Genomic DNA, 12377 nt, shown 5'->3' on the forward strand with positions numbered 1-12377 from the left:
TTCAACCTACATATTGAATTGATGATCATTAGCACCTGTTTGGTATAACTGTTTAATAATACACCTGACTATATGCCTACAAAATCCCTGACTTTGTGCAAGTGTACCTAGAAGAATTGATGCTGTTTTGAAGGCAAAGGGTGGTCACACCAAATATGGATTTGATTTAGATTTTTCTTCTGTTCACTCACTTTGCATTTAGTTAATTGTCTATTTTTGAAAGCATTCTTACTTTACAGCATTTTTTCACACCTGCCTAAAACTTTTGCACAGTACTGTATATGTATATTGTCTTACTTCCTATATTAGGTAATGTTTTGATTGTAATTAATGTACAAAGCTGATGTGTGTCACACTAAAAAGTAGTGTATTCTTTGCTTGTTATAAGCAAGCCTGATTACCAGCAAAATGGCAACAATGCCATTACTTTAAATTATGTGCCGGTGATTTTAGAAAACACATTACCTGTTAACAGTGAAAACACTAATAGAAGGCTACAAGAAAGAAAAAAAAAGCAGTTAATACCAGTACATTTACATACCTGTATTTAAAGCTTTTTCCAATTTAGCTGTGAAAATCCACTAGTACTCAAATTTCAAAATAATCAAAACCCCCTGATTACACAGAAGCCCCCTTTTTACCCGATCAAAAAGCCAATGAGATCATCCTAACATTGTGTGCTCTGCTCATATTGGCACAGAGCAGAGTAGAAAGGGAGTGTTGCAGATTGCTTGTAATAATCAGACTGCTGCAGGGTTTTACCCGTCTGTCTCCCTTGATCTTCCTGATTTCCGCTTGCAGCAGGCCGATCTGCTCCTCTGCTTTCTTTTGAATGTCATAGCGATGCTGCCTTTCCTGTTGAAGACACATTTTACACGACAAAGTGATCAGACTTTCCTAAAAAAATCGTAAATCGTAAAGGTTTTTGTATGCAGAGGATAAGGGGAAATTACTCAGTACTGTCAATATTAGCTCTGCATCTAGTTATGACTGGTATGAACTTCAGCGACAATGCAGAGGTTACAGGAAATGTTTTTATACTAGTGAGGGAGTTTTCAAGTACACTCATTGCATCCTCTAGTTACAAATATTACTGCACCGTTTCCTGTAATCGTAGGGTAATAGAATTGGGAATCCCAATGAAAGAGAAGATTCAAATCTAAGACAACTATAACTTGCAATAAAGAGTGTTAGATGAGGTTTAATTTCTTATGACTAATGTCCATGCTCTATGATACAACTTCTACTTCTGCATCTTACACGATGAAATGATAACTCTTTGCACAGGTAAACCCAGCACAGGTAAGCTATTCAAATGTCCCTCACCTCTGCCAGCTGTTCTTCAAGGTACAGCCTCTGCTCATTATTGATCCGTTTGGTTTCTTCCAGCTGTCTCTGCAACCGTTCTTCCTCCAGCCTGCAAAATATCACAAGTCAATTATAATGATAAAAAAAATGCATTGCCATTCTACTGTAGATATTACACAGTATACAGTACTCCCTGTATATATTATTATTTATTTCTTAGCAGACGCCCTTATCCAGGGTGACTTACAATTGTTACAAGATAGCACATTATTTTTACATACAGTTACCCATTTATACAGTTGGGTTTTTTTACTGGAGCAATCTAGGTAAAGTACCTTGCTCAAGGGTACAGCAGGAGTGTCCCCCACCTGGGATTGAACCAACGACCCTCAGGTTAAGAGTCCAGAGCCCTAACCACTACTCTACACTGCTGCCCTGTATATATCAATGATACATTGTCTCTCTTGGCTATGGTAGATCATTATCAGCCGCCTGTCTGCATTTGGTTGTGCTCAATGCTGGAAAGTTGGCAAGCTGCAGAGTCAGAGCTGGTAAATCTCATACATTGTCACTGTGTAATTTAGACTCACATACAGTACAGTGAGTTTTATACCTGATCTCTTCTTTCTCCTTTAGTTTTCTATGCCGTTCCTCTTGTTTCATCTTCTCAATGTGAATCGTCCTCAGAGCCTCTCGTTCTTCCCTGGGAGCAGAAAAAAAGCCCATAATACTGTATTATACTGCAGATAGATCATTTTTATTTATAATGTAATACATCAAGTCCACCGCTAGATGGAGCAGTGTGGTAACGCTGAGTACTGCACTGAAAACTTCAGTGTCCCAGCATTATTTTCACATTGAAATGGAAGTCTTTTGTGTGTCATATACTACATATGTTTTACCTCAAGGCATTTTATCCACTTGCTTTAAGCTGAGGGAACACAAAGCCACTTTTTCAGGAACAGTGGCTTGAAACCTGGTTCCAGGAGACAAAGTTTGAGGCAACTTTGCTGTATCAAACCCCAAGTCTCCCCTGGTGTGCCATGTAGTGGCCTGAAACCTAGTCTCCTGAAAACAAGTTCCAAGCCACAAAGTGGCCTCGTGTTCCCTCAGCTTTAAAGTGTCTTTATATTCCCCTTTAGCTGCTGGGACACACGCTTCCTTGCCACCAATCTGCAGCAGCAGAGGACTATAGGTGTAGTACTAGACTGGGGCTTGTGGGGAGTAATTCTTACCTTGCCTGTCTTCTGTCTTTAGGTCGGGTTCTCAAAGGAATTTCATTGCTTGACAAGTGGGTCCACGGTGGAAACAATGCTAAGAAAATAGAGGGAATTAGGAACAGTAATGGAACTGGCACAGTAACGACATCAACAATACAGGAAGAATCCTTACTTTGAGTTGGATCCAGAACAGGGAAGCTCTCCGCATTATCTTTGGTTAATGTACTATAGAGGTCTCCATAAAAATATTTGCTGATGACACTCTGAAACTGACCAACTGTTAGCAGGGGTCCTTGAGATCGCAGCGCTGCGGCCAGCTCATCTTTCTACAAGCAGCAAGACGAGTAGAATTGTAAAATACATCAGTAACTGTTCCAGCCCAAGAAGCGAAACAAAACAACCTTAGTAAATAGTGCCTTCTAGATTTTGTTTTGAGGGTCAAATCAATATTTTAATATATACTCCCTTTCATTACACTGTTTACTGGATAATAACTTTTAATACTGCAGCTGCATAACATTAATGAAGGGATCTGACAGGTTCAGAATTTAAAAATCCAATTTGGGTGTTAAAAATCAGGTTTTATTAGGTAAACAACAAAATCATGTTAAAAATAATATAGATTTTTAAACAGTCTGTGGCACTACACCTTTTAATGAAGCACATACGGCAGTCAGTAAAAACCTACTGTGCTACATTTCAGGAGATGGTCTCTCAGAAGATGCAGAAAAGTGAAACTGAATGCAGGTGCGCAGTCGTAGGAAGGCTTATCAAGTCCGATGACATACTGATCCCAGATGTACAGTAATGTGGTCATGTTTAAATAGCCTGGCACAAAAAAAACACACATGAAAGGACAATCAAGAAACGTTGTTTACAACATTCCTGTGAATAATAATGATCAAGAGAAAAGAAGGACATGTCTTACCAGTATAAAATTACACATTTTAACTGACTTTCCTAAAGGAATAGCAAAGAAAAATAAAGTGCGTGGGACCAATTCTGAAGCCAACTTGCGCTGGCTTTAAAACCATATCGTTTTATAGCAGGGATTTCAATACACGACAAACACAGTGTAAAAACTTTTAAGCTTTGATTTCATTGTGTTTGATTTCACAGTTACATCATCAGGAAGCCTGAAATACTTCACACATTAGTGTTTCATTTCTCATTTCCTGAGATGCCAGTTCTTTACCTTAGGTAAGGATATGCAACTGTAAATCAGCTCAAAAGAAAATGAAAGCATTGTGTCTGTCAATTTGAAACCAAAATTGAAGTCAAGCGTTGTACAATTATATTAGTAACATACAGTACAAAGAACATGACCATCCTACATTCTCACTGCTTTTTTGCTGTTAAGAATCAATTAACTGTATAAGGATGACACAGTAATGAAACCATGTGATGTCAACAGACTAATAGCTGAGGTGGACTTTGTTCTCGTTTTGTAGAATGGAAACTCCCTTCTGGCTGATTAAGAACAACAGTCCTGCAGAGGAACTGAGAAAACACATGGTTCCATTGGCCTCAACGAGAACAAAGGGGAGCAGTGTGGAGTAGTGGTTAGGGCACTGGACTCTTGACCGGAGGGTTGTGGGTTCAATCCCCAGTGGGGGACACTGCTGTTGTACCCTTGAGCAAGGTACTTTACCTAGATTGCTCCAGTAAAAACCCAACTGTATAAATGGGCAATTGTATGTAAAAATAATGTGATAACTGTATAATGTGATATCTTGTAACAATTGTAAGTCGCCCTGGATAAGGGCGTCTGCTAAGAAATGAATAATAATAATAATAACTTACTTGATCCTGCTAGTCCTTTCACATGATCGCTATTCACAATGTACAGCAGACTAAGAGCAGTTGCCTAAACATCTGCATGGGAAGTATATAGTATTTGATTAACCATTTGCATGCTGCAAGATAGAATCTGGTTAGGATGCATGCTGTTATGTGCATGGCCCAGCATTTTGGAATTCACATGCCTTACCCACAAACAGGACTCCTAGTGCTGCCTGCAGAACGTTCTCTACACCTCTGCATAAGGATTCACCAGGCTCGTCACCTGTCACCATAAAAATAACAAGGAAAATGATTACTACAGTACATCGCCATGGATGCAAAATCAGCCGTTGAATATCTGAGTTTGTGTCTTACCCCTAAATATGTAGCACTTGTTTAGCATAGTTTGGTTAAGCTATATTAATATGCATTTGCATGCTTCAGTCCACATATCCTCATCTTGTTCCTAGTAGGTGATTGATCTAAAAACTTTGCCAAGTACCCCAATGAATCAGTAACCTCACCACTCTCTGTGTAAAAACGTGTCTCCTGTCCTCCACCTCATTTCCATCTGTGTCCCTTGGTCCTAGTTTCTGTGCTGTGCTTCAGGTACTGGCTTGGGTTTCAATGTGAAGAGTTTAAAGGCTTCTATAAAGTCTGCCCTACTTCTTCTTTATTCTATATGCAGGTGCTCACTCTTCGCTTCCCTTGTGCTCTATATCAATATGCTTTGACTTGCTTCAGTTTGATACCTTGTTGTGTGTATATTTTCTGAATCACATTGGACAGTTCCTTGTCCTTTTGTCCAAGCATCTGAGCCACTTCTTCAAACACAACAACCCCTTCAGTGTTAGCAGAAGCCTTGATGAGAAAGACAGACAGACAGACACGTCACTGTACTTTGGTGGCCTTCACATAAATGTGACTTTGGCCCTTCCACTCCTGGTCTTCGTTTTAACCCTGCTCTAAATTGTTTATTTGAACCAATTAAACCTCCATCCAGACCCCAAGGTAGTTCATTACATCATTTTACCTGTTAAACCTGGTGGAATGGCCCTCCAGGACTGGGATTGGACACCCTGGGTCTATTTGGTGTCTTCTGTTGAGGTCATTAATATAGACCTCATTGTCTGTCTCAAATAGTAACTTAACTATAACTGTTATTAATCTCTCATACAGTATATTCTCAATTCTGTGTTTTTGATATCATTTATCAACCCGGAATGAAGATAAGTAGTTTCAAAACCCCTTTTTCCAACTGGTGTCCTGTGGCTAGCTGTCATGCAAAGCAAGTTCCTTCTCTTGAATTAAAAACATGACTATTTATATATATATATATATATATATATATATATATATAGAAACTGTAATTGAAGAAATATGCTTACTATCTGTAAATCTACTAAATTGTGGTGTCTAAGTTCCTCTCCAGATAAATCCACATTAGCTATACAGCGGTTTACACACTCTCACACAGCAATTCTTTTTAGCATAGTTATGGGGCTTTGAGGTGCTAATTGATTACTGTTTTTAATTTGCTATTTTGTTAAAAATGAAGTTATGTTCGTTCAGTGGGATTTTAATCTTTTGGATTATTATTTCCTAAACAATGACTCCTCTTTATTGTCCAGCCCCTCCTTGCACTGTGAGTTAGTATTGAAAGAATGATGGTCTCTTCCTGTACCGGTAGACAGTAAAAAAACATATATTATTTGAATACCTTGTGCCTTATTTCTGAGTTTCTCATAAACGAAGGCCTTGATTCCATCAATGTAATATACTCTTCTACCAGGAGAGTGGTAACCGTGGCAACAGAGGTGCTGTGTGCGGTCCCTGCAATGGCAGCCTGGACCAGCGGCACCAGCAAAGAGTACTCTGTGTCTGGGAGACTGTTCTTCAAGCGCTGGATTCGGTGGTAATAAGTGAGGACATTTTTCATCGCTTTTGCAGCAACTACAAAGTAAAGAATACATAAATATAGGGAGTGGGCCCCATGTGTTAATAAGATCTGCTTTATTGACCAGGATGCAAATATCAAGCTATATACATGAGCTCTATACCTTTTTACTTTCAAGACTAAAATATATTAAAACACTAAATAAACTACAATAAGGTGTTCTTACTTTTACTGTCTCGTAGGTGTTTGAATGTTGGCTCTGTGGAAAGCAAAGTGTCACATTTCATGGAAATGTCCAAGTCAATGCTGAACTTGGCTTTGTTCGTTGACACCCTAGTCAAGTATTCCATACGAGCTACGGACACAAAGAAAGAATAAAACACTGCCAATTACTTAGAGAGATATTAGCAAAACCAAGGCAGAATGCAAAGAGATTCCAGTGAATTTACATCATAATATTAGTAGAACCTTGGTGTATTTTGGGGGGCTGGAGCTTGGGCTCCTCACTCATATCATCCTGCTAAAATACCTGTCTGCACCCTATTTAAACTGTAGCCAGCTACAATTTGTTGCGTCACCTCTGCAACGGTCCCCTCTGGGGGCAAATGAAGCTCACTTCCCAACCTTAGAGGCTGACAAAGTCGTCTCACCCTCCGAGAGAAAGGTTTTGTTTTCTATTCTCCTGCTAAAATCTATTCATTTGCACCTGTGCCAGTCTTCCCCTTCAGAGAGCAAAGCTTGCTCCCAACTTTCAAGCTAGTCATTGACTCAACTTATTGAAGGTGGCTCTTACAGCTTGGGGGACCCCTGGACCTCTTTGTGTGTTTATTTCCTTATTCTCTTTTCCAATGCTTTTGTTCTCCCTGCATAGATCGCAAGGCTCTCCATGTGGCCTCAGAGTGTGAGCCAAGTCTGACCTCTATCAGTAATCCAGGGAGGCCTTAGTTCGTCCTGTATCCTTCCTTAGTTTCCAATTGAGGGAAGTTCCTTGCTTCCCGGCCTTGGAGGTTGATCGGTTCAGCCTCACCTCAGTGATGGCGGTTCTCCGAGTAGTCAAGAGGAAACCCCTATTCTGTTGCTAAAGTCACAAGCACTTAGTCTCTTCCAGTAGTCCCTTTATGCAGGCCTGGCTCCTGCCTCCTGCCTCCTGCCTCGTGAAAGAATATTTAATCGACACATTTCCCTTTGCACTACAGTACTGTATGTATATGTTAACTTTGCCGTTATCAAAAGATCTCTCCTATTCTGTGTAGAAAATGCTTGAAACAACAAAGTACATTTTTATTTTATTCTCTTACCCTTTGTGTTGGACAGAAAGAGTCTCCAAGCAACTTTTCTGATTTCTGAAGATAAAGGGTGATTGAAGAGGGCATGAAGTTTGTATTTCATGTCAGGCCACTTTTGTAAAAGATTGACCTTAAAAAATAAAAAAGACACGCCAAGAAATATATAAAAATAGATGCATATGTATCTCAGTACATTCAAATAAATTACATTACTTCAGCACTGTTCCAGCGACTGTTTTACATAGACCCAGTTTACCACAATGAAGTGTTTACTCCCTTTGAATCAAAGTGAGTAGTCTGAAAAACTAACAATCTGCAAGAATGAGAAGGGACTTAAGGTGTTCTGCTTATGACAAGTAAAAATAGGGTTTTTAAAGCCTTACTGTAGTTATGAGCCATTGACAGGATGGTACCGCATACCAATACTGGTTAACTTATAGTGGCAGTACTCTTTTCAGAAACAGTATAATAGAGATCTACAGGGGGCGTGGTCGGAAGCACAGAAACCAACATACCATTCCATCCCGGACATGACTCTGAAAGCGATCTGATTTGGTAGACACGCTGCCACTCTCCTGCATCTCTATGGCAACACAGCTGCTCAGCTGATCCTCTAAGCAGGAGCTGATCTGAAGCACAACTTCTTTGTAGGCATTTCCTAAAACAAACACACTCACAGTTTACAAAATAATAAAGTCGTGGACTCAAAGTGGCTGCTGATTAAGACCAGATGCAGAGGTGACGCAGTGCAGACACAATCACACGTGAAAACTGTAATCCAATTTGGAAAATGTTCTTTTTATTTTAACAGAAATCCTGGTCTGACGACCAAACAATAATCCTCCGGCGATACACCCCTGGTGTAAAGCTCGGCAGGAAAATAATAACGATTTGTAAACACAAACAAATAATAACACGTTATCCGCTCCCACAATACTACTAACACAAATCACCAGTCCGGGTGCGTGCAGTAGTGCTCAAGGTGGGTGATAACAAATGACAGTGACTGTGATGTTGTTCCGGGTAGTGCTGGCCCAAGGCGACAGCTCAGGAGACGTGTTAGCTGTCTAGTGAATTCACAAAAAAAAAAGACAATTACTAACAGTGCTACAAACAAACAAAACACTCAAAAATATTTATTATTTATTTTTGGGAACTCTCCCGGTCCTTCCAGGTCCGTGCGTCTCTGAAACCAAGCGAAGGAAAAGATTTACAATACTCCAGCCCCTTTTATGCGATTATGCATGACCCCTTGGTAAACGATTGCAGCTGATTCTGTAGCCTGCAGCTGCTACCTCGTTTACCTTCCAGGTCAATACATTCTCGCACTGGAGTCTCGTCTTTTTCCAGGCTGATTGACTTCCCGACCCAGGGAATGAACTGTCAGGACAACCTGTCCAAAGCCTTTCCCTTTCGCTACTTTGTATCCTCACAGGTCGAGAGGGAGATTTACAACCAGAACTCATTATATTTCCATCACAACCCTCAAAACACTGACTGTGTTACATCAGGGTGGATGAGGGAGACAAAATTGTTCTTGAGTATGTAGGTTTTAACCACAACAGGATGTCTTTTCATGTGCCTTTTCTATAACTGTTTTCACAATGCTTTGCTACACATTGCAATGCTTTTAGCATGTAGGTCTAGTGAGAGTTGCATTGGGCTGGAGCCTTACCTCTGCGGATAGCTTTAGCAGCTCTCTCCAGAAACAGTGTTTTCTCTGCCTCGGAGAGATCAGTGAAGAAGTTAACATGACTCTCCACTAGCTGCTGTTGGACTGCATCAAACAGCTCTGCAGTGAAACCTTTCCACTGCTAACAGAAGAGAAAATAACACAGTAAAAACTTTGGTGTGTACCTGCAATATACACCAATCTAATACACAGTGTCACAGGCAGGAAATAAAAAGAAGCCCCAAATATTATCTGCAAAACTATAAAATATCAGATAGCATCCAACAAGGCCGACAGGAGAAAGCAGTTTATCTAAGTGGAGAGGAAACTGTGGTCAGGTTATGTTGTTGAGATTTAGCCTTAAAACAGTTCACCCCTGTACATTTGCAGGGTAATGTTTAAGTTTTCTATGCATTTTGCATGGTTGTAGTATGCATTAACCAATGGAGGTGTGTTTGATAAACGCTTTTGATTCAGAGACTTGCACACACAGGCATCAGACTTCACAAAAGTTTACCACGTTACTTTTACACGGTAATAACATTATTACAGCTTCCCCGTGAGCTTCCAATTATTATGCAATGTACCATAGAGTACTATCGTTTGCATGCTTTTTTTATTTGCTTTATCACACCATCCATGCTTTACCATGCTTTCCTTCAACCTATACTTTGCTATATTTTTACTGCGGTTTATTTAGGCGCACACAACACACACAACCCTTCTACAACAACCGTAAAAGATTGCTCTGTCAGCTGGGGGTTTGAGACTTAAACAACATTTTACTACAGTTTGCAATTTTTAATTTCGTGACACAGAATGCCACAGTCAAATGAATTCTGATACCTGTGAATGTTCAATGTTTTTTCTAGCGTTTATTATCCAATGTGGTGTGGCGTTGATCTCCTCCATTGCTCGAGATCGAACTAACTAACAACAAGCCGTTGCTAAGCGCTGTAAAGCCAAGAACAAATATTGCAGTGGTCTGAGTTCGCATGGAGTTCATGGGACGCATTTGCTGGAGATGTTTCGGTGTTTTTTTATTTTATTTTTATTTTTAAAATCAACTCACCTTGTAAATATCACTGTACATAGTATCAGACTTTTAAACAGGAGCGCCTGGTAGCGGGGGAAACTTTCAAAACAAGGTCAACGTGTGAAGAAAGCGTTTACATGCCGATCTGTTCTTAATATTGCAGTATAATAAGTATAATATTGCAAAACATCATCCATTTTAATATTTGGTAGGTATTTGTTTGCAATGCTACACATTCGGAATTAATCCAATATTATTCGTATACTTATTCAGATAAAATTGTGCCTGTTTAGCACTGGTACCACTGGAAGTGAAATATTTAAATATTTAAAATAACGAAGGCAATGGTGAAGACAAAAGTGAGGTACCAAAAATCATAATCAAAATACAAAAAATAAATAAATAATAAAAATCATATGCTCATACGCAGACTAACGACAGTGGAGCAGGGAATAGGGGTAACATGATGGAAATGGTATGGTAATGAAAATGCTTTGCTGACAGCTACAGTAAATCATTGCATTGTAAGTCGGACTGCATGTGGTCAATACTTCTGAAAACTAGACAACAGTGAGGCATTGAAATCCCAGCTTTGTGCAACCCCTGAGTCATCATAATATATATATATATATATATATATTATGATGACTCAGGGGTAGAAGCAGAAGAAATATGTTCTGCTTAGTTATGTTTATTGTAATGTTTGTCTTAATCGTCGTTGTAATATATATATATACACACATACAGTATATACAGTACTGTGCAAAAGTTTTAGGCAGGTGTGAAAAAATGCTGTAAAGTAAGAATGCTTTCAAAAATAGACATGTTAATAGATTATATTTATCAATGAACTAAATGCAAAGTGAGTGAACAGAAGAAAAATCTAAATCAAATCCATATTTGGTGTGACCACCCTTTGCCTTCAAAACAGCATCAATTCTTCTAGGTACACTTGCACTAAGTCAGGGATTTTGTAGGCATATAGTCAGGTGTATGTTTAAACAATTATACCAAACAGATGCTAATGATCATCAATTCAATATGTAGGTTGAAACACAATCATTAACTGAAACAGAAACAGCTGTGTAGGAGGAATAAAACTGGGTGAGGAACAGCCAAACTCAGCTAACAAGGTGAGGTTGCTGAAGACAGTTTACTGTCAAAAGTCATTCACCATGGCAAGACTGAGCACAGCAACAAGACACAAGGTAGTTATACTGCATCAGCAAGCTCTCTCCCAGGCAGAAATTTCATAGGCAGACAGGGGTTTCCAGATGTGCTGTCCAAGCTCTTTTGAAGAAGCACAAAGAAACGGGCAACGTTGAGGACCGTAGACGCAGTGGTCGGCCAAGGAAACTTACTGCAGCAGATGAAAGACACATCATGCTTACTTCCCTTCGCAATCGGAAGATGACCAGCAGTGCCATCAGCTCAGAATTGGCAGAAAACAGTGGGACCCTGGTACACCCATCTACTGTCCGGAGAAGTCTGGTCAGAAGTGGCCTTCATGGAAGACTTGCGGCCAAAAAGCCATACCTCCGACGTGGAAACAAGGCCAAGCGACTCAACTATGCACGAAAACACAGGAACTGGGGTGCAGAAAAATGGCAGCAGGTGCTCTGGACTGATGAGTCAAAATTTGAAATATTTGGCTGTAGCAGAAGGCAGTTTGTTCGCCGAAGGGCTGGAGAGCGGTACACGAATGAGTGTCTGCAGGCAACAGTGAAGCATGGTGGAGGTTCCTTGCAAGTTTGGGGCTGCATTTCTGCAAATGGAGTTGGGGATTTGGTCAGAATTAATGGTCTCCTCAATGCTGAGAAGTACAGGCAGATATATATCCATCATGCAATACCATCAGGGAGGCATCTGATTGGCCCCGAATTTATTCTGCAGCATGACAACGACCCCAAACATACAGTGAAAGTCATTAAGAACTATCTTCAGCGTAAAGAAGAACAAGGATGTAACTATCACTATTACCTGCTGTATTATTGAATTGTGGTTTGTCAAACTTGTACTTTACTTGAACAAAAGTTATTGTATTTCTTGCTCTTATTGTATTACTTGTATTGTAACGCTTGAAATGTTTTTGCTTACGATTGTAAGTCGCCCTGGATAAGGGCGTCTGCTAAGAAATAAATAATAATAATAATAATAATAAAGGAGTCCTGGAAGT

At 39.7% G+C, this 12377-nt stretch overlaps 1 protein-coding gene across 1 annotated transcript; it reads right to left on the reverse strand.

The window, feature by feature from the left end:
• Positions 1-483: 483 nt before the first annotated feature.
• On the reverse strand, positions 484-10086 carry LOC117429188 (uncharacterized). The gene is made up of 14 exons (XM_058998167.1): positions 10012-10086; positions 9169-9307; positions 8009-8151; positions 7506-7623; positions 6434-6562; positions 6031-6263; positions 5063-5171; positions 4519-4593; positions 3217-3356; positions 2701-2854; positions 2544-2622; positions 1922-2011; positions 1327-1417; positions 484-855 (listed from the first exon to the last, which is right to left on the reverse strand). The coding sequence occupies exons 1-14, from the start codon at positions 10075-10077 to the stop codon at positions 646-648; spliced, it is 1776 nt and encodes a 591-aa protein (XP_058854150.1). The 5' UTR covers positions 10078-10086; the 3' UTR covers positions 484-645.
• Positions 10087-12377: the final 2291 nt, after the last annotated feature.

Source organism: Acipenser ruthenus, chromosome 24 (genome assembly GCF_902713425.1).
Source record: "Acipenser ruthenus chromosome 24, fAciRut3.2 maternal haplotype, whole genome shotgun sequence".
NCBI classification, from domain to species: domain Eukaryota; kingdom Metazoa; phylum Chordata; class Actinopteri; order Acipenseriformes; family Acipenseridae; genus Acipenser; species Acipenser ruthenus.